The sequence below is a fragment of the Homalodisca vitripennis genome, chromosome 1 (genome assembly GCF_021130785.1).
Source record: "Homalodisca vitripennis isolate AUS2020 chromosome 1, UT_GWSS_2.1, whole genome shotgun sequence".
Taxonomy (NCBI): Eukaryota; Metazoa; Arthropoda; class Insecta; order Hemiptera; family Cicadellidae; genus Homalodisca; species Homalodisca vitripennis.
In genome coordinates this window covers 101,934,491-101,955,294 of record NC_060207.1, presented here as the reverse complement: position 1 = coordinate 101,955,294, position 20,804 = coordinate 101,934,491, and the positions used below count along the sequence as shown (strand labels likewise).

The following is a 20,804-nucleotide window of genomic DNA, read 5'->3' as shown; positions in this document are numbered from 1 at the left end:
TTTTCGTTCTATAAGCTGTTATTATTTGTTACTTGGTATTCTATTATGTTATAAATGTCTAGAAAATTGCTGTCCAGTTAGTGGTGCAATCTTGTGGACATTACTCAAACTACTTGGACGCCACATGCTTTGTATCTTACACAGATCCGGGAATGGTTAAGTTGATATTTTACAACGTGTTTTCCGATGTTTATTCATACATAGTTGTGTGATAGTGGTAATATGGTGTAATTATTTGACAATTTAAAATTATTTAAGAAGTTAGTAAACATTGTTAATTGTTTACTCAGTTTATTAAACTTTAAATAACGTGTTATGTCAAAAAATCCTAAAAATGGGAAAAATACTCAATGATGGGGGGTATTAATATGTAAACTAAACCCGGAGCTCGGGTGTCACCACGAATCCAGGAACGCGGCATTAAAGTGTTAAAGAAGATATATATATATATATATATATATATATATACAATGTATGTATACTATATGTATATTATAATTTCAAATCTTTATTTTGCATCTATGAGAAATTCCAATGTGTTCCCAGAGATGGTACTGATTCATTTTTCAAACATATTTTTATATTCTGTAAATTACTTGATACATTGATTGAATATGATCAATGGATTCCTCAACACTTCTATATTTTTTTACGGTTAGGACGATTTATTAGCTTCGTCTGATGTAATCATGGTGCGTTGTAAAATTATCAACATAGTATCAAGTGATTCAAACAGGAAATTACTTGAAAATGCACTTTCAATGAGAGTCATGGGACATAGTCAGTATGTCAAAACGTACACAAAGAACATTAACATCAAAACTCGTCAAAGGGTTAAACAAAATGTTCAAACAAGTAATAGTCCAGTCAGTTTAGACATTGACCCTTGCAAAAATTCCCAGAAAGCTGAAAATTTGCATAGATATTAGGGCCACCATTGTTATGAAATTGTGAAAAGTCCCCTTCAATCCCATGTCTGCAAAAATGTTTATTCGAGGTCAAAGGTTGAAAATGGGTTTTTTTAATTTTTCAGTGAAACGGTTAGTTTTTAATAAAATATGTCAGATATGTAATAAATTGTTGATCATGCAATTATCTACAAAAATTGTCCTTACACTTTGTTTCATAACACTAACCATTTTTGAGAAAAAACAATAACTAAATTTTCTTACACCGTATTGTCTATACATGTTTCCACACCACCTATGAGGTAGTGTACCTAGCGTGTTTTTTTTAATGTTTTTAACACCTGAACCTGGTAATATACACGATAAAAATATTGGTAAGCAGAAGTCGTGGTTGGAGGAAGGCAAGGGGTTTTTATTACGTGTTTGTTTTGCAAAAGATAAGTAACGTAATTTTTCTATGGAAGAATTTTTTTGGAACTCTATATACAGACAGAAGAAAGCGAATTCCATTGGTGATTAGAGTTTCTGGTGAAGAGTTGATATCTTCGGAAGCTTGTTCAAGTAATAACATTTTCTTTTTCAAACAATTTAAAAATTGTTGTTTTACCCCTTCGAAACATTGCTGATTTTGAATCACAGCCAGTCATAGCATGTAAAAACAGCACATGATTTTTACATTTAGGATAATCCGATAAACTCGTATTTGAAAATATTTTTGATGGTTGCTGACCTTTGCTGGGTTTCAATAAATAAATAGTTTTTTCAATTGGAGTTCAAGCGGTAAGTAATATCAGTAGATCAACATCTTCACCAACAACATTCATATCAGTTTGATTGAATTTATTTATTGCAGTTTCTATAATGAGTACATCATTATCACTGTCAGCTTGCTTGACTGGAATATGTTCAGCGGTTAATTTTTCTTTTAGCATTGTAATTAAGCGAGACTTATTATGAATGTTTGACAAAAATGTTTGTTGGCTAGTTGAAACTTTAAATTGATCAAAGATAATATCAGAAGATGCCGATGTTTTTGACATATGGCGACGTTGTTCGGCAGCTTTAATATTTTTCATACAATCTGTATAACCATTATATACAACAGTTACTCTTTGACCAAAATGTCTCCATTCTTTTTAAGATCATATTCTCAGAATTAACGGTTAATATGAATGTATTTGTCACGAAGACTTATAGTTTTACTTATATTACAAGCCCAGTGATATCATAGGCAGCTTAGTCATGCTTATTATAGACAATACAACATAAGAAAATTCTGTAATTGTTTTTTTTTCTCAAAAATGGTTAGTGTTATGTAAAGAAGGGTAAGGACATTTTTTTTAGATAATCGCATGATCTACATATATATTTTATCATAAAACTAACCGTTTCACTGAAAAATAAAAAAAAACCCATTTTTACAACCTATGACCTTAAATAAAAATGTTTGCAGACATGGGATAATCTATGGGGGACTTTTCACAATTTCATAATAATGGTGTCCCTATTTACATCTATGTAAATTTTCAGTTTTCTGGGAATTAATGCAAGGTTACTCCATCATTTTTACAACCTATGATCTTAAATAAAAATGTTTGCAGACATGGGATCGATGGGGACTTTTCACAATTTCATAATAATGGTGTCCCTATTTACATCTATGTAAATTTTCAGTTTTCTGGGAATTAATGCAAGGTTACCCCCATTTTTGGGCTAAATTGACCGGACTATAAATAAACTCTAGAATGAGTGCAGGAATGATGATAACTAAGACTAAACCTTTTTTAGGACTAAGCACGGGGACAAACTGTCTTTTTCCCTCAGGAAGGAAAAAAAAAGACTAAACTGAGCAAGGTCTGCATAGGTAGACTTTGTTGTCTTTGTAACAATCAACATATAGCTAACCACCTCTCACCACCTTTATCTTTACATTTGATGTGAAAGTCAAGTATGCCTAATCTTTTGTCACCTTTTTATTAATCCTAATTTATGTTTTTGTAAAAATTGATAACGTGTATAAGGTCTAAAATATTATAATGTTTTTTTTTTAATTTTGTGACTTTAAACGTCGTTACCTCAATACAATGCATCTTTGGAAACATCACCCACATCTTTGGCTTGCTAAAAGTTATTCTAATAAATATCAATATGGAGAAAGTATTTACTTCCATATTTTTCATATGATTAAACTGAATTATTTAAATTGTCTGATTATTTAATTTTAAAGAACTGGTTAAACTCAAGTGCCTTATTAAATAGTGTTTATAACAAAATAAATAATTTTTGAATCTGAAATACCACAAATAATATGAATAGATGATAAAAATAAACCAGAAAACTACACTAAAGGTTAGCATCTTATTTTCATAGAAATGAAAACTAACAAATAGCTTACATGTTTATGGGTCAGTTTATAATTCTCAACTAACACAACACGTTCACTATGACAGCTTTTCAGACTTTTTTATTTGCCATCAAATTTTTCAGCAACAATCGCAAAAACCGTAATAGTTTTTTATTGTTGTTACATACAGAAATGTATGTAGGCTTCGCAATAAAGCAAAAAAGTTTTTTAGTATACAAAAAATTAATTTACCATAAAAATTAAGCAGTCGTCCACCCAATGGGGTACACAATATTCTAAGGTACATATGAAATGAAAATATATATTTAAGCACAGCATCTCATTTAACAAACCACAAAGACAGGCAAACAATAAAAATGCAATAATGAAATTCATATCAACGTGTACCTGATCAAGCACACTGTGCACCCACCCGATGGGGTACACGTATTCGTGAACGTGTTAAGTAACCAGTAATGTAAATTTAAGTGAGATGGTGGTTAATTAATATTTGCCTCAATTACCTGGATTTGTTGGTATTTATAACTTTTGTAAACATTTGAAAATGACGAAATATCATGCACATCTCCCATTATCTTAATTATGAACAAAAGATCAAAACCATGGGTTAGATATTTTCAACTAGATATTTTCAAGTGCTGACAGCACACCACATGATTTCAGCAAGCCGCTTAGTAGTGCTAACATCGTGTTACGTGAGGTTAAGTTGACATTTACTGCAAATGTTACATCTATAATTCATGATATTCTGCAATGCATTTTATATAGTAATAAACTAGAAAAACTGCATGATTGATGTATCCACACGTTAGTTTTACTTTTTCCTAAATGCTGTCTCTAGACTACAGATGATTTTAGCTATACATATTGTCAGCTGAAATCGTTGCTTACAGGAGTCAATCTTTGTGAGTTTTTTGTTGTTTTTGATAACTAAATATTTTAGCTTATTAACCCTTTGAGTGCCACAGCGTCGCTCATTTTGACGGTACAAAAAGTGCATAAAGTGCCAGCGTCGCCAATTTTGACGTTTCGTATTTTGATAATATTTTATATAGTACAAGATTATTTTGGCCAAATAAACAGACGGCTGTATTCAATAGGTTCCAAACTATCAATAAATACGAGTTTTATGTTGTTTCTCTACTATTTTATCTGTGAAACTGATGTTGTTTGGGTACTTATCAAGAAGGCACTATTTTTGGACGAGTTTTCCTTATCGGGGACAAAATAAATTACAGTATTAAAAACAACTGACTTTATTTAACCTATTTTGGAATTTACAAGTTATTACGACAATCAATTAAATAAGAAAACTATAAGAACAACGTTTCATTATTCGAAATGTCAGGTCATTCGTGTGTCTATTTGGGGATAGGAAGAATGACTCATCAAGTATTTTTCGATTCATTATGGAAGAAGGAATGTATAATGAAGTTTATTTTGATCTCTGATAAAGAAAACTTGTCCAAAAATAGTGGGCTGTGATAAGTACCTGTAAGATGATTCTGTCTTCCAGTCACGCGACGTAGCGGACGAGTACCGTGTTGCGTAACGGCTTTTCTTGTTGTTTATGTGCCGATAACCAAGCATTTGAGTAAATACAAAATAAAATGGTAACTTATACTATTGTACTGTATTTCTTTACAAAAGTAATGTATGATTTGAGTTGTGTTCAAGCGAAAAACGTGAATTTTCAGTGTAAATATTATTAGGGTTATTATTTAGTAAATGTAAACTTTTATGTAAATATGTTAGCAAGTATTAGTTTCTAAACTTACTAATCATAATTATTTGTGTTGTATTAATGTTTTATTAGATTTATTGGGAAAACTACATCATTACTAAGTAATTTCTAAACTCTGACAAATGAAGTACAGTTTATAAAATGTCGGTACTGGGCAGCATTTTGTTACTACATATAATTCCATGTTTTTAAAATTCTAGAATAAGATATTACACATGAGTTTTATTTAGAATCATATGACCTTTATCATGGTATAAAGAAAAAATCTTAAAAATACCGTATACACACAAATTAGGTCGAAACTTAACTTTTTATACAAAAGTAAAAAACATTTTTTATAAATACTGAAATTTTTATATTTTTATAAATCAAATTTTATTTGTAACGATATGTATCATATTCTGCATTTAATAAGAAAAAAAAGAACAACAAAATGATGGAAATCTGTTTGGTAGTTATTTTACAACAGCCTTTTTCCCAAAAGCTTACAAATATGCGAAAAACAGCGTGGCACTTTATGCATATGCCTTCGGAAAATACCCGTGGCACTCAAAGGGTTAAATTACGATTCAGGTCAGAAATATGTAAAATACCAACAGGAACTTTTATTGGTGATATAAAACTTGTTTGTTGAAGTAAATGTTTGACTTTGCCAGATTTTTAGGGTGTTTCACCGGGCACAAACAACACATTTTTTGTTCCTGTGTTGTTTTCTAAAATGTAAATGTTTAAGTTGTGTATTTTTTATTTGTAATAAATTTGACTTTATTTTGGATTTTTATTTCAGTATGTTAGTAATTTTATGTTCTTATTATTTACTTTTAACAGATGCTTGCAAAACTCCTTAAAACATGTACAGTAATACATTCAGTACTTAATGGACTAAGTTATAGTAATTGGAATATTTTGCGTTTTGACCTTAATGAAAATTGTTTGAAAGTTATAATGAAATTTCAGACATAGACATGTTCATTATGTTACTGGTGAAGTATTCGTTTTGGATTATTCTGTATTTACGTGCTCTTATAAACATATCCAGTTTTATAGATCAAAATTACATTGATGCTAATTGATTGCTAACTAATATTCTTGATGCTAACATTGATGCTAACTAATATTCTTGACCTCGGTGAAATTTGACATCAATGCAGTTTACAATTAGCAAATTAATTTTGTTTCATTTTTGTGTGTGGGTATTTCCATGGGTTACCTTGATAAGCCTGCAGCAAGGGACTCAGATTAGTTAAGTAATTTGATAATTGTGATGTTCTACCGCACTAATTCTGTTCACCACTGGTAAAGTGAGCAAGTTTCTTGGTATTGGAGAGGGCAACGCTGTACAAGCACTCACAACATCCAGCTCTGAGTGAGTCCATCTGAGAGTGATGTAGTTCTTGTAGAACATGTTGTTATTTGTAGGTGAGCTGCCGTTAACATGTAGAAGTAGCAAAGCTATTTTGATGTAGTCTGAGTCAAATTTTATGAATCTATGTTCTAAGTAGTTGATTTATCACTCAATTTAACAGTTACAGCTAATGTTAAACACCATTCTGTAGTGTTATCAGAGTTAGTTTTTTTTTACTAAAACTAGTCTATGTTCTTGAAAGTAAATTTGTATTCATTTGGTTTGTCATCCAGGAATTAGTTTTACACTTCTATTTTGTACAATGAAGTGATGATGAATTTGGTTCAGTTAAATTAATACCAATATTCATGAAAAACAAATTATCTTAACAAAAACATTGGAAGTGTTTCATTGTTTGTGTAAAACTTGCAAAAATGTGAAATTTGCACATTAAGCTTCATAACATTATTTATAATATAATTTAAAATTCTTTATCCGCAGGAGAGCTGGAGGCTGGATTTATTGAAAATTTTTAAACATGTATAGTAGATCCACTACGTTAAAAATCGGTGAGATAAGAATAAGCCTAATAAAATTTAAAACATTGTACTTATATTTAGGTGGCTTTAAGTAAAACATAGTTAGCTAATAGTAAAATTTGAAAAAAGATTTAAACTCTATTTTAGAAAGTAATATTTATGTGTGAAATTTGGAACTTTCTAATCAAATAGGTCACATGAATAATCCTTAAGAGAATCCAGAAAGTATACAAAGGATTCAAAGTTGGATTTTCTAAACACATATCTTATGAATATCCAGGGTGGCCACCTGACTGGGAAAATCGGGAATAAGCTGGGAATGTAATGGGCCAGGAAAAAACCAGGACTAAGCCGGAAATTTAATGGGTTGGGGATAAAACCGGGAATCTTCCTGAGAACCGGGAAAAATTTAAAAAACAGTTTTTTTTCATCTCCCAAGAATTTATAAAACCAAGACATAATTTGACAGCTCCTTGAATCAAGAACTGATTAATCTTGAAACATCGTATTTTATGCGACGTGGAATTGTGAATGAAGGTCTTCATCTGAGGGTTGCCTTCACTAGTGTAGTGGAGTATATTTTGTTTTTGTTTTTTTTGTCCTGAGGGAAAAGGACGGTTTTTCCCCGCGCTTAGTCCTAAAAGCTCTTTTCCCAATATTTTACAAGAGCTTTGCTGTTGGAGATAGCTATCCCGCAGCCTGAGAAAGCTCAGGCCCCACCATTATGGACTCCGCTCCCTTTTTGGCAAGGATGTCTGCTTTTTCATTTCCACGAATGCCCTCATGGCCTGGCACCCAACCGAGTGTTACTCTGTTATTCGTAGCCAGCTCAAGTAGAGCAATCTTACATTCCCAGACTGCTTTCGAGTCAAACGAACAGGTATCAAGTGCCTTTAGTGCAGCCTGACTATCAGATACCTTTTTGTATTTTACTCCTTTTGTTCTCATTTGTATGAATCTTCTGGAGCATGAGTCTATTGCCATGACTTCCGCTTGGAAGACCGTGGCATGTTTTCCCAGGGGCACTGCTGTGTTAACTCCTGGTCCGTATATTCAGTATCCTGCCCTAGAGTCAAGGCGTGAACCATCTGTGTAAAACTTCAGAACTCCTTTTGTATGTTAGACCTCCTGTTTAATCCATTTCTCCCTTCCATCGATAGAGACAGTATATGGTTTTTCAAAGGAGTATTTCTTAACCATTGCTTCTGACACATTGGTTAGCATTTCAGCCTCAGGAAATTCCTGCATTATATTCATATGACCTTCTAAGGAGGTAGTATTTATTACCTTTTTTCCTAGAAGCTTCATTACAGTTAGAGCGGCTGTGCTCATCACCTCCTGCCCCAGAGGAGTCTATCCCAGGACCACTTCAATTGCTAGTATTGGGCAGGAGCTTATCGCTCCTGTAATGCTTAAACAAGCTAGCCTTTGATGACTGTAGCCTCTTATCAGCTGTTGTTTGTTCTACTTAGGGCCACCACACTAAGGCAGCATATGTGACCATCGGTTTTATTATAGTTTCATAGATCTAGTACATCATTTTGGGTTTATATCCCCATTTAAATCCAAAAAATCTCGTACAGGCCCAGGGGCCATTGTCACTTTGGATAAGTAAGCCTCTCATCCAGGATTATACCCAGATATTTCACTTCCTTTGTTTGTTTTATTCTGATTCCTTCCAGGACAGGTTGTGTTGGCTGGAACTTTCTTTTCCTGGTAAAGGTTATCATATTTGTTTTATATGGGTTGATCTGTAGATCTTCCCCATGACACCAGTAATGAGGTTTAATTCTTCTTGAATTAGGCTTTCCAGCGTGCCTTTGTTTTTCCTTTGACCATAAGCACTAGGTCATCCTTGTGCATAGCCTTGTTCCCTTCTTCTCTGCTTTGCTAAGAAGATCATCTACCACCATCGCCCACAGGAGAGGAGACAAAACTCCCCCTGGGGGCAGTCTTTCCGGGCCGTGATTATGGCAGATTTGTCTCCGTACTTTGCCTTCACTTGTCTGCTTTTTAGGAGGGCTACTGTCCATTTGACTACATCTGAGGAAACTCAAAAACATTCCATAGCAGTCTCCATGGATTAATATGCAACTCAGTCAACAGCTCCTTCAATGTCCATGAAGACACTGACTAGAGCTTCCTTTTTTTTTTTAAAGTGTTCTCCATCGCTTCCACTAAGCTGTATAGAGCGGTGGTAGTTGATTTACCTTCTATATAAGAAAGTTGTGTGAAACTAAGTGGGTGAACTGCCAAGGTTTCATCCCTAATGTGTCTATTTATAAAGTTTTCACCATGAAGGAGGTTAAGCTTATGGGTCTGTACAAGTTGGATTGATTCGGATCTCTTTTTTCTGCACTAACACCACCAGTGCTATCCTCCAGTTTCTTGGAATATATCCCAAGGCGTAACTGCTTCTGAACAGAATGATTAGAGTATTTAATAGGTTGTCCAGCCCCTCTTGAAGAAGGGCTGGAAAAACTCCATCCGCCCCAGGAGATTTAAATGGCTTGAATGATCTTATTGCCCATTTAATTCTTTCGTGTGTGAACAGTCTTTTAGACCGCTGTCTGGCTTTTGCAACTTCCCGACTGGATCTTCCCTCAACTAGAGAATAAATATCCTCATTTCGAGTCAAGTGACCCCCTGAAAAGTGCGTCTCCAGAAGCAGTTCTAAGGTCTCCGTTGGCCTTTACTAACGACCCCGTAAGGTCAGTGTGGAGAGTTTTTTTAAGCCTGGCAGCCTGTTTATATTTTTGCAGAAATTTCTCCAAATTCTTCTTTTGTTCTTTCTTAATTCTTTTTTATATTCGTTTTGGGTGTGTAAATAAGGGATTCAGTCATCTGTCCTTATTGCCAATTTTAGTAATTTCCTAGTTTTATTTCTTAGTGTCTCTAGCCTCCCAGTCCGCCAAGGCACATCTTTCTTCAGCCTGTTTTGTCTGAGAGGGCAGTTTTTCTCGTATGTTTGACGGTTTGTGCAACCTGTTTTTATTAACACCAGAATTTCAGTCAGATTTTTACCAGGCCTGATAAGATACCTTTTGGAGAAGAAATTAGTGGGTAAGCTACAACAAGTAACGCCAAGAAGGGCGTGTTTGCGTTCGACGTGTTGCGCAGCAAGAGCAGAATGCATCTGAGAGCTGAGCGGCAGGAGAAACATTTATTGTCCAGAATTGGTGGCGGATAAGTGGTACCGCCCTGCCACTCACGTCTGTCATGGCTAGTGTTGAGTGTTCTCCATATGTACAACAGAAACATTAAACTTTAAAACGAGTGCTCCTCACAAACGTTCCAACAGGTCTTCAGATTACGTAGGTTAAAACAATATAGTGATGTTATGATATCACGGTTACATCCAAACCACAACTAAACTGTGTTTACACTGGCAAAAAATTGTGCAATTCTTGTGTTGTTTATTTTTGTATTTTGTAAAAATCGCGTCTAAACAGGTGCAAGAGCTCTCTCAGTTGTTTGCAAGAACTGGAGATCAATGAACAGAGTGTGCTGCACAGACTTCGTATTGATTCTCGGAACAACCAGCAATACAACTGTAGCAAGTACTTGTGAAGTTCTCATGAGTAAAATTGCTTACCTTGTTCACATTACGCGACAGTAGTTGTACCAATTTTCTCGCAACTTTACTTGCCAGTGTAAATGCAGCGTATGTTGTCGCCAGTCTATATACAGCAAAGCGCCAGCCGACCGAATCAATCACGCACATCAGTTTTCGTCGTCAGAGTGGGATTCGTTGAACGACAGCTAGAAATCCTGTCAGTTCTCCCATCAACTATTTACCTGAAAGACTTACCCGCACACGAGATTATAGGTCGGACGATTAGAAATATTGAAACCAAATAGTTCAATGTGTATAAAGAAGTCTTATGTCATGTTTCGTAGTCCATGACTATAATCTAATGAACACGATGTGACGAACCACAGCCTTTTGTGCGTTACTTCATAGTTGTGTTGCAGTGACTCTGTTTCACTACCGTAAAGTCCAACACAAAATATTTAGAAGCCAGTAATTGATAACATTAATTGTGCTTGTATTCTGGGTGCAACTGTAAAAAGTACCATTCTTTACTGGTGTCTATGTACTTATTCTACAGATCGCGAACTAATCACACTTCTGTAACTTCCATAGGCAGATAATTTTCTGATGCATTCTTCATGTATTGGCTGTCAGTGGAATATTGAGAGCCATGATACTTTCGCAGGACTCTAACCAGGGCAAGTGACAACGATGAGAATCTGGAAAAGCGTGCATTGTGTATGAATTTCGAACTCCGGGAAACATGCGTGAGTTTTTATAATGTCCCTGGAATTTTTACTAGGGATGGATTGTTTCCGATACTCGATACCGCGGCTCTTTTCACTCGATTTCGATGCCAACAGAAGTGCTTAAATAAGGTTGAAAAAAATCTTGATTTCACAATATACTACCTGAAATGGGTTAACCTAAACTCGAATCCAAAAAATAATTTATTCACGGACAACTACTGATCGGCAGTATCCAAATGATCTATTGCTAAAACGTGTTTGTGCTTCCCGTATGAAAAATGTAGATTGTATAACCAAATTAAAACTCTACTGTTATTTAATAAATATTTTAGCAATAATTAGTATTTCTTATATTTATTTTGACACATTGTCGAGAGTCTGCTCTGTCTATTCGTGGAAAAAAACAATCAGCAGTATGAAAATTACCGATTGGTAAAACAAAGTTTTGTAGTTCTTTGTGTATAAAATCTATTTAGAACCATATAGTAACAAAATACCGTAATTCATAAATAATATTTCAATTGATGTTCGTATTTCTATGTTTATATTTGCCAAGGCCATTGTGTCTGCTGGTTCTATATGCAGACTTAGCTGCTTAGCGGAAACCGGTGATCGCTAAATTTTATGTTATCTATATGTCGTACTATGTGTTGTACATAAATAGATTCTCTCTAAATGTAAATATATCCATACATTTTTACATACATGAATATATTCTGGAAGCTCATTTTATAATCTACCACTTCTATTATTTTAAAAGAGAAGGTAGAGGTTCTGACTTGTAATTTAAATATATTCATTTCCCTGAATCTCTAATTGTTACTTTGAAGTAGTGTGGTATTCTTAGGTTTGCTACCACTCCCCCAAAGGATGAATTGATTAAGTAGAGTTCAGATGAAAGTAGATGGAGAGACCTTATGTATCGGGGAAATCATTGTTACGTACCGAAAGTTCGTCCACCGCAAACCTCTGAACTGCAATGCTGGTGATAGCGATAAATTGTTTCCAAATTTCTTGCATTTCGCTAGCGATGAAATTTGGTGGAGCACCGCATTTCTTGTAAATAGAACTGGTTACGATATACTGTCACCGTTGCACTCGGCGTAAGGGTTAAATACAGTACTACAGTCTATTTGGCTTGAAATGAGTTTTTTAGTGGCCACCCTGATATCTTCTAGAGGATCCAAAAACTATATAAAAAAATTATGTATCTTATTGGTGAAAAATTTTTAGCCCTACAATACCACATTTAAATTTTGTATGCTTCTATTGACATACTGTAAATACAAAGTTATAAGGCTCATTTATTAATAATTTTAGTATACTTCGATCATTCATTAGGTCCTCATAAACTAGATGAATTTTTCTAAATTTCTCCACTGGAATAAAACAATGAAATTACATCTACATCCAAAAGATGTTCTCAGTTTAGAACTGTGTAAAAATGATTATATAATTTAAAGATTTTTTTTATTACAAATTGTATTCACTATAGTCGTATTTATTTGTCCAGAGGATCAACATTTAAATAATTTTCTTTGGTAACATTGTTTATGTGCCTTATCCTGATCTTTTAGGGGAATGTGTGCTTCCACTCCATAGCCTGGTCTCACAGATCCAATGTTTTATCCAATTCACCTGTACAGTTATGATTCAACAAAAAATATGGGAAAATCATTGTGTAAATACTCCAGAAATGTCAATAATGCACACATTCACGGATTATTGTAATTCTTTGTTAAAATGTCCGATACCCACCTGACAATAGGTAATATTATAGCGTATGTGTAATGATTTAATGCAGTAAACTTTTCTTATTGTGAATCTAGAATCTTCTTGTTGACTTTTATAACCGCTTTATTATTAGTCAAAATGGTAGGTTGTTTACTGTGCACATTTATTTTGTAATTTTTAAACCTAATGCACCACTGGCACTCTCCATTTTCAGCGATTATATTTTTAATGGCAACTTCACACGTTAGTGAATAAACTTCAATCACTTTGGTTTTTGCCAAATCTTATTACTGATCACCCCTCACAACCCAATGAATTTTCATTAGAGGCACTCATTTTAAACATATAAAGTAAAATAATATCAAACAATACAAATCCTTCACTAAGTATAGCTGGATGCTGGCTGAACAGTGTAAAGTTGAAACAAATGGCTGAGCTAGCTACGCTCCTGGTCCCTCTATTCATACCTTTCACTAGTATACCTGGATGTTGACTGAACGGAGGAAAGTCAAGAAAAATGGCTCAAATAGCTAAGACCCTGACCCCTCTATTCACATCTTACAGTAATATACCTGGATGCTGGCTGAATAGTGTAAAGTCAAAACAAATGGCTGAGCTAGCTACGCCCCTGGTCCCTCTATTCATACCTTTGACTAGTATACCTGGATGATGCTAGCTGAACAGAGGAAAGCAGAGACAAATGGCTGAGTTAGCTCTAAGGGCGGTTTGATTAGTCAGTGGCTTTTTGAATAAAACAAATTTTTCAAATTTAAATTAAGATTTTATTTTTTTATATTATAATCTCATTTTAGCTCAATACATTTAGTCCAGCGTTTTTATAACTTTTTTATTCCCTCCAAATAATAGGTCTTCTCAAGGCTCTCAAAATGAAATTTGTTTCGGTAATGACTTATTCATTGGAACCAAATCTCCTACCGCCCAGCCATTTCTTTAGGTTTTGAAACAGCAAATAGTCGCAGGGAGCTGGATCTGGAGAATATGCTGGATGAAGTAGCAGTTCGTAGCCCAATTCATGGATTCTTGCCATTGTGACTAGACAAATGTGCACTCGTTCATTGTCTTGATGGAACGGCACTTTCTTCTTAGCCAAATGCGGCTGTTTTAGCTTCAAATCAATGTTGAATCTTTTCCAAAAGCTCTGAATAATATTCACTGGTGATCGTTTTACCCTTCTCAAGGTAATCAGTGTGAATGATACCCTGTGCATCTAAAACACTGTGGCCATAACCTTATTGGCTGACACACACCTTGACCTTCTTTGGTCTAGGTTCACCCCGAGCAACCCACTGTTTCGGTTGTTCCTTGGTTTCTTGTGCATTATGATGGATCCACGTTTGTCCACAGTTGCAAAACGGCACCAAACTTGTCCGGATTACGGCTGAACATCGCTAAACACTCAAGTGGTCATACGGTTGTGCTTATGGTTGAGTGTGAGTAATTGCAACACCCATCTCGGGGATGTTTATTTCATGTCCAAATATTTGTGTAAAATGTCATGAACCCGTTCAGTTGAGCAACAGCATGAACCAACTCACTCACTTAAATTCTCCTGTTGTCCAATATCATTCCATGGATTTTATCGACGATTTGTGACATGATCACTTCTCTTGGGCGACCTAAACGTTCTGCATCACTAGTGCTGGTACAACCACAACGGAACTCTGTAAACCACTTCTTAACCATTGAAATTGAAAGTGCGGAGTCCTCATAGTATTTATCAAGTCTTTCCTTAGTCTCAGTGATGGGTTTTTTACATAAAAAGTAATGCTTAATCGACACACAAAATTCACTTTAGACCTTTTATGTGAAAATTCACGACATTGTCTGCTTTTGAACGGCTATCAAACACCAACTGCATGACATAGCTTGTTCTAAATAGAAAGTTGTCCACTGTTAGATTACAGCTGATTACAACATTGTTGCATTTAAATTTACTGCACAGGAAATTCAAAAAGTCACTAACTTATCAAATATATGTCCCTGGCCCTCTATTCACATCTTACACTAGTATACCTGGATGCTGGCTGAACAGAGGAAAGTCGAGACAAATGGCTGAGATAGCTACAGCCCTGGCCCCTCTATTCACATCTTACACTAATATACCTGGATGCTGGCTGAACAAAGGTGACACATATGGCTGAGGTAGCCACGCCCCTATCTTCTCCATACAAATGAGACAATTGTACAGTATGTATATTTTATATAACGTATTGAAATATATTTTAAAATATATATACTACTAAATTTGTATGTTTTTGTCAATCTTAAAATGTTTTCCCATAGATTTGATTCAAAGTTTACTCATGTTAATTCATTTCTGTTTTGTTGAAAACATGTGTTGGTACACTCAAGCACAATAAATCCGTAAATTATGCTACTGTAGTAAAATATAATACTCATGAAATAATATTATCTTGAAATAAAAAAATACATTTGAAATATAAGTAAAATATACAAAAGGATTTGACAATTATATATTATACGTTTTCAATTCAATTTTATATAAGCAAGCCTATTGAAAATTACAATATGTAATGATTGATAGAAGACAATCTGTAACTTTTCCTTTCACTGTTGTTTGCAAAATACCTTAATATGAATATAGTTTATTATAAATACAAAATGAATATCTTTGTCATTATTTATCAGATGTTTGTTTAAAACAAATTATTAACTTTAATTTAATTGAAACAGTACACACATATATATATATATATATATATATATATATATATCTAAAACATTAATTTCAATTCTATTTTAAAGTGAAAGTATTATATTTCCGATAACTGAGACACAACAATAGTAACTTTTAATATTAACCATTTTATAAAAACCTCTTAGTGGCGTAGACTAAATTGTGTGTCCATTAACACTGTATAAAAGTTAATCACACATTATATATTTAAGAAATTAATTTAAATTTTCATATTTGATAGTTTGAGATTTAAAACTTGAACTGTTTAGTTGTAAATATATATGAAAAACCCTAACTAAAAACAAATAAATAATCATTTTCAGTAAATAGAGCGTGTCCCAAAAAGAATGACCTGAATTTCAATATATTTATTTATTAGAAAGGAAATTTTAAGAAAGGCTTAACACCAACAAATTGCATACTAAATTACTCACACAAAAGACTGAAGTTTACAAAAATGCATCATAAATGTTCAATGTGTCCTTGGATGCACATATGACATCTAGCCGATAGCTGAATTCATCGTAAACTTTTCTTAGGGTGTCTTCTGTCACTAAGGCTACAGCAGCCTGATCTCATGGTCCTGTACACCCTGCCCAATGTCGTGGAAAGTTGTCATTGAGTAATCTGCACAAGTTGTTGTGCGGTGGTGCTTCTTCTTGCTTATAGATAAATTGTCAGAGTCAACAGTAAGTTATAGAAATAACCAGTTACGTAGCATTGCAAGATATGATTGTCCTGTTACTCGTTCCTCAAAGAAGTAGGGTTCATAAACCTTGGTTTGTGAAACAGCACAAAAAACATTCACTTTTGGTGAATTATGTTCGAGTTCTATGGTTTCATGAGGATTTTTTAGTCCCCTTATACGCACATTATGACGGTTAACCTTACCGCTAATATGGAAAGTTGCCTCGTCGCTGAATATTAACCGTGACATAAAAGTGTCATCTTCCATGTCCTCTAGCATAGCATTTCTAAAATCCACTCGCTTCACTTTATCAGTAACTCGAAGAGCTTGTACCAGTTGTAATCGATATGGTTTGAGGGCTAAATAACGCTGTAACACACACCACACTGTCATGCACGGTAATGCAAGTTCTCAGCTAGCACGACGCATAGATTTCCGCTCAAATGCTCGTCGGATTTGTTCCACTGTTTTATTCAGGAACGCTTAGCCGGCCAGGACTTTTCTCTTTACTTTACAGAGGCACCCGGTTTCTTCAAACTATTTATATCACCGTCAGATGTTCTTTGGTGATGGTGGTTCAGTACAAAATTGAATACGAAACGCCCGCTGAACTGTGATCAATGATTGTGTATGACTAAATTCAATAATACAATACATCTTTCGTTACACGAATGCCATCTTGTGAGAGACGGTCAGCGCTTTTAGCAACATATAACGTATTTTTCTGTAACTAGACCATGTCTATTAAATCTAGCGCTGTTTCAGTTACCTAGTGACATTTGTTTCAATATCATTACTAGTTAATATTGGGTCATTCTCTTAGGGACACGCTGTAATTGTGGTGGCAAATTTAACTTTAACAAAAGTAAAATATTAAAACATTTTTAAACTTTAAATTTCAGTTTAATGCAAGTTAAAATTTACCTTGAATATTAAGAAGTAAAGAAAGTTTATTTGGCATATATTGGGAATAACAATGGTTTTCTTAATTTATTTTTATATTTTAAATTAATTAAATGATCCATAGAACCATCAATTGATAAATTGTATGTTTAGTGAACTGGTAGCAGATGCCATTTGTAAATAGATGTTATTTTCTCAAAAAATATAATATAACATTTTGATAATAAGCTGGAAATGCATATTCTTAGTTCATATAAATCCACATGAGTAACATTATGGTGTACAAGTTGCATACATTCTTGGATATTGTATCTATAGAATACAATAGTTCTTATTTACAAGGTCAATAGATAAAAGGCAATTAATTGAACATTTATTTTAACTTTTTATTAAATAAACCTAAATGAAAAATGATACCCTGAGAGCTTGATACTATAATTAAACTATGTAACTTGTGTTGCAGTACAGCTGAGGTGATCAACGTGAACCCTCATGCCTCATACCAGTAACCTGGCCTGCCTTGTGCCTTTCCTTCACTTCTAGTCACTTGTCAGCACACCACCATATATTGGCTGATCTTCTCTTCACATGTTGTTATTGGTGTAGACATGCCATGTCATTGTTTATGCTTGAATTCATACAACGTTATTTCTTCACTTTGTTTTAAGAATTTATTATTGTTTTAAAGTTACTTTATTTTGATCAATTTGTTTTTTAATTCGCAAAATTTAGCAAACTAAGCTTTAAAAATTGACATTTGTAATAATACATTTTAGTACATTTAATTTAATGTCACATCATATTCTTTGAGTAACCTTGTAAAGGTTGAATCCAGAATCTTTGATTAAATTGGATGCCAAATGTATAAAAATCTAATAAAAAATAAATAAAATCATTACCAAACCGAATTTTAACTAACTCTTTAGAGTCCACCCAATAACATAAAAAGCCATACAAGAATACCACTGTAATTTAAAGATAGTTACAGATGTTGATGCTATACTTTAAGAACCAAGACAAATCCTCTACCTTCTACTTTAATTTGGTAGATTATAATAGGGATTGTACGCCTTTAAGAACTTTTGTCTCTTATCAGCAACAGTATGGATAATTGTATTATTAATAACACATATTTAAATAAAACTTTAAAAATTATATACAAAGAGAGAATGTATATATTTATAGAGAAAATCATTCTAACTACGCAAATTGCAAAGTAAACAAAAATTAGTTATTTGCCATTAATTAAAAGCACCATACTCACTGTAGTTTATGTACGCAAACAGAAAATACAAACCAGAAGTCAAAAAAGGCTATAATAATTCATTAACTTGGCTAGTTTAGTTATCTATGCTTTTTTAAATACAACATACGACAGAAATTTTCGTAAGCGATCAGTAATTTTTACTGTAGAACAATTACCACGAATCCACGAATTAACACATCATACTCATGGTTTTCAAACATAAGGTAGGCCAAATTTCATGTTTTAGCAATTAATCATCAATTTATGTACTGCAAATCAGTTGGTGTCCGTGAATAAACGAAGCTGACACGTGGCAATGCATGAACATACATATGAACTGGAAAAAAATATTATTTAAAATAATCTTCTCTGAAGATTGGAGATCTAATTTGACACATAATTAGGATAAAAACAATAGTTTTTAAGCTTCTTAGAAATTAAAAGATGGACATGGTAAATTTTGTTGTCAAGCTCAATGTTCAAAAATTGATAAAAAATAAGGCAATATGTTGATTATGAAATAAGCATCATAACCCGAGTTAAGAACGGTTGATTCTAACTTAATGAAATCAACTTTCACTATTAATTACTTTTAAATTCAATTTCTACTTTGTGAGAATTAATCCTAAGTAACACCCAGAAGGTGTGAGTTAGAGTTTATTTTAGTTAGTTTAATTGATCCTATTAAGTTCACTCTCTTTATAAATAGAGAGTTCATTTCTAAACTAAAATGTGTTGCTGATTTCTTTGTAAATGCTTACATTCAGTATTTTGAATGAAATCTAAAATAAAGACCAATTTATTAACTGTTCCTATGTTAATTTGTGATATAATTAGTTGGAAGAAACATTTAAGCATTATAGATAAACAGTTAAATTTTAAGTTTATAATATAAGTTTGAATAGATTAATATTTTATGTATTTATTTAGTTAATATTTCAAGGTATGTGACTTAATTATTATTATTTTTTTTTTCGTTGTATAACTTTAGTCCAGTAAGTATTTTACATGTATTGAAAGCTTTTAATGTTATAATAGTTTATGTATCTACATGTTTAATAAACGGATAATAAATCTTTAGTTTTCTGTATAACACCATTATTATTATTTTTAATCCGTATCATTAATGAAGGTTACTATAGATCCAGACCATGTCTGCAATTCCAATGACTAGAAAACCCAATTTTATGCTTAACTTGTCCATATATGTTGAAAATTATAATTTATATATACATTTCTTTAAAATAAGATTGTTATCTAATGAATAATGAAATGATTTTCTCAGAATGAGGATGTGGGCTTGGGCTTTAAGGATTGAAAAAAATATTGGGTTTGATTAGATAAAACAAAAATATTATTGAAAACTGAATTTGGAATAGGTAAGTTGAACTAAATAATTTTAATAAGGGAACAAGCACACAATTCATACAATGAAGCGATGATCTTGATGTGTGTGTCTCTTTCCAATGCCTCGGATTACTAGAAGTGGAATTAATGATGTAATGTGTCCGTTTCTCACTGTGGGATAATGGTCATGGAGTTGATAAAGAGGTTTGGTCTTGGCAAGTATAATATGGGATAAGCTTCTTCATTGTTGTGTAGATCCAATCTGATGTGAAAGATTTGATCCATGAGAATTAAGTTCTGTGTTTGAAGATATTCGAGCTTTTAAATAATTAATTCAAAAGATTTGAAAGGAAAAATATATTGTTGGTGGAGGCGCACATGTTATCAAAAGGCCACAAATAAATTTAATAAGAAAATATTTAAAAAAGTATTAATTTTTATATAAACACTAATAAAAAATTATTATTTCATATATCAGGCAATGTAATGTAAATTAAAGGCAAACACAATTAAAAGCAAAACATCAATAAAATAAGCGAATAGAAATGGGTATGTCTTGCTCCAATCTTTTACAAAATGTTGAATATTTTTACCCGGTGGTTCATTGTTAGTTAGTAATTTCGTAGTCACAATTTGAAAGGATTACGAGATGAGGTGGACAAGTTGGCAGTTGGCAGTGATACAATTAAATTATGAAGGTAATTTATGTTCAATAGTAATTGTGAATAGTTGGAACTAATTTTCTCTTTCAGTTATTAATATTTTAAAAATGTAAAATAAAGTTAATAAAAAGAAAGACATTTTTCACAATAATTTTAATGTATCTTAGGTGGTGGATATCAAATTTTTTCAACTAAACCGGTAATGTATTTGAAAGCAATATTATATGTTGGGCTACTTATATAATTGAAGATAAGGTTGAATTTGGTCACCTTAGTCTATGATGAAAAGTATTGAGTGAATTTGATCTGGTCCATTTGTA

General features: G+C 33.0%; 1 protein-coding gene across 4 annotated transcripts in view; it reads left to right on the top strand.

The window, feature by feature from the left end:
- LOC124367950 (cell cycle control protein 50A) overlaps positions 1–19,568 on the top strand; it is a 55,110-nt gene extending 35,542 nt beyond the window's left edge. For 3 of the 4 annotated variants that reach the window (XM_046825198.1, XM_046825183.1, XM_046825205.1), the window contains one exon: positions 17,693–19,568. In XM_046825198.1, coding sequence (XP_046681154.1) covers positions 17,693–17,738 — 46 coding nt within the window. In that variant the 3' untranslated portion in view covers positions 17,739–19,568. Of the gene's footprint in view, positions 1–6,319; positions 6,384–17,692 lie in introns of all 4 variants that reach the window. The other variant, XM_046825191.1, reaches the window with a different exon arrangement.
- Positions 19,569–20,804: the final 1,236 nt, after the last annotated feature.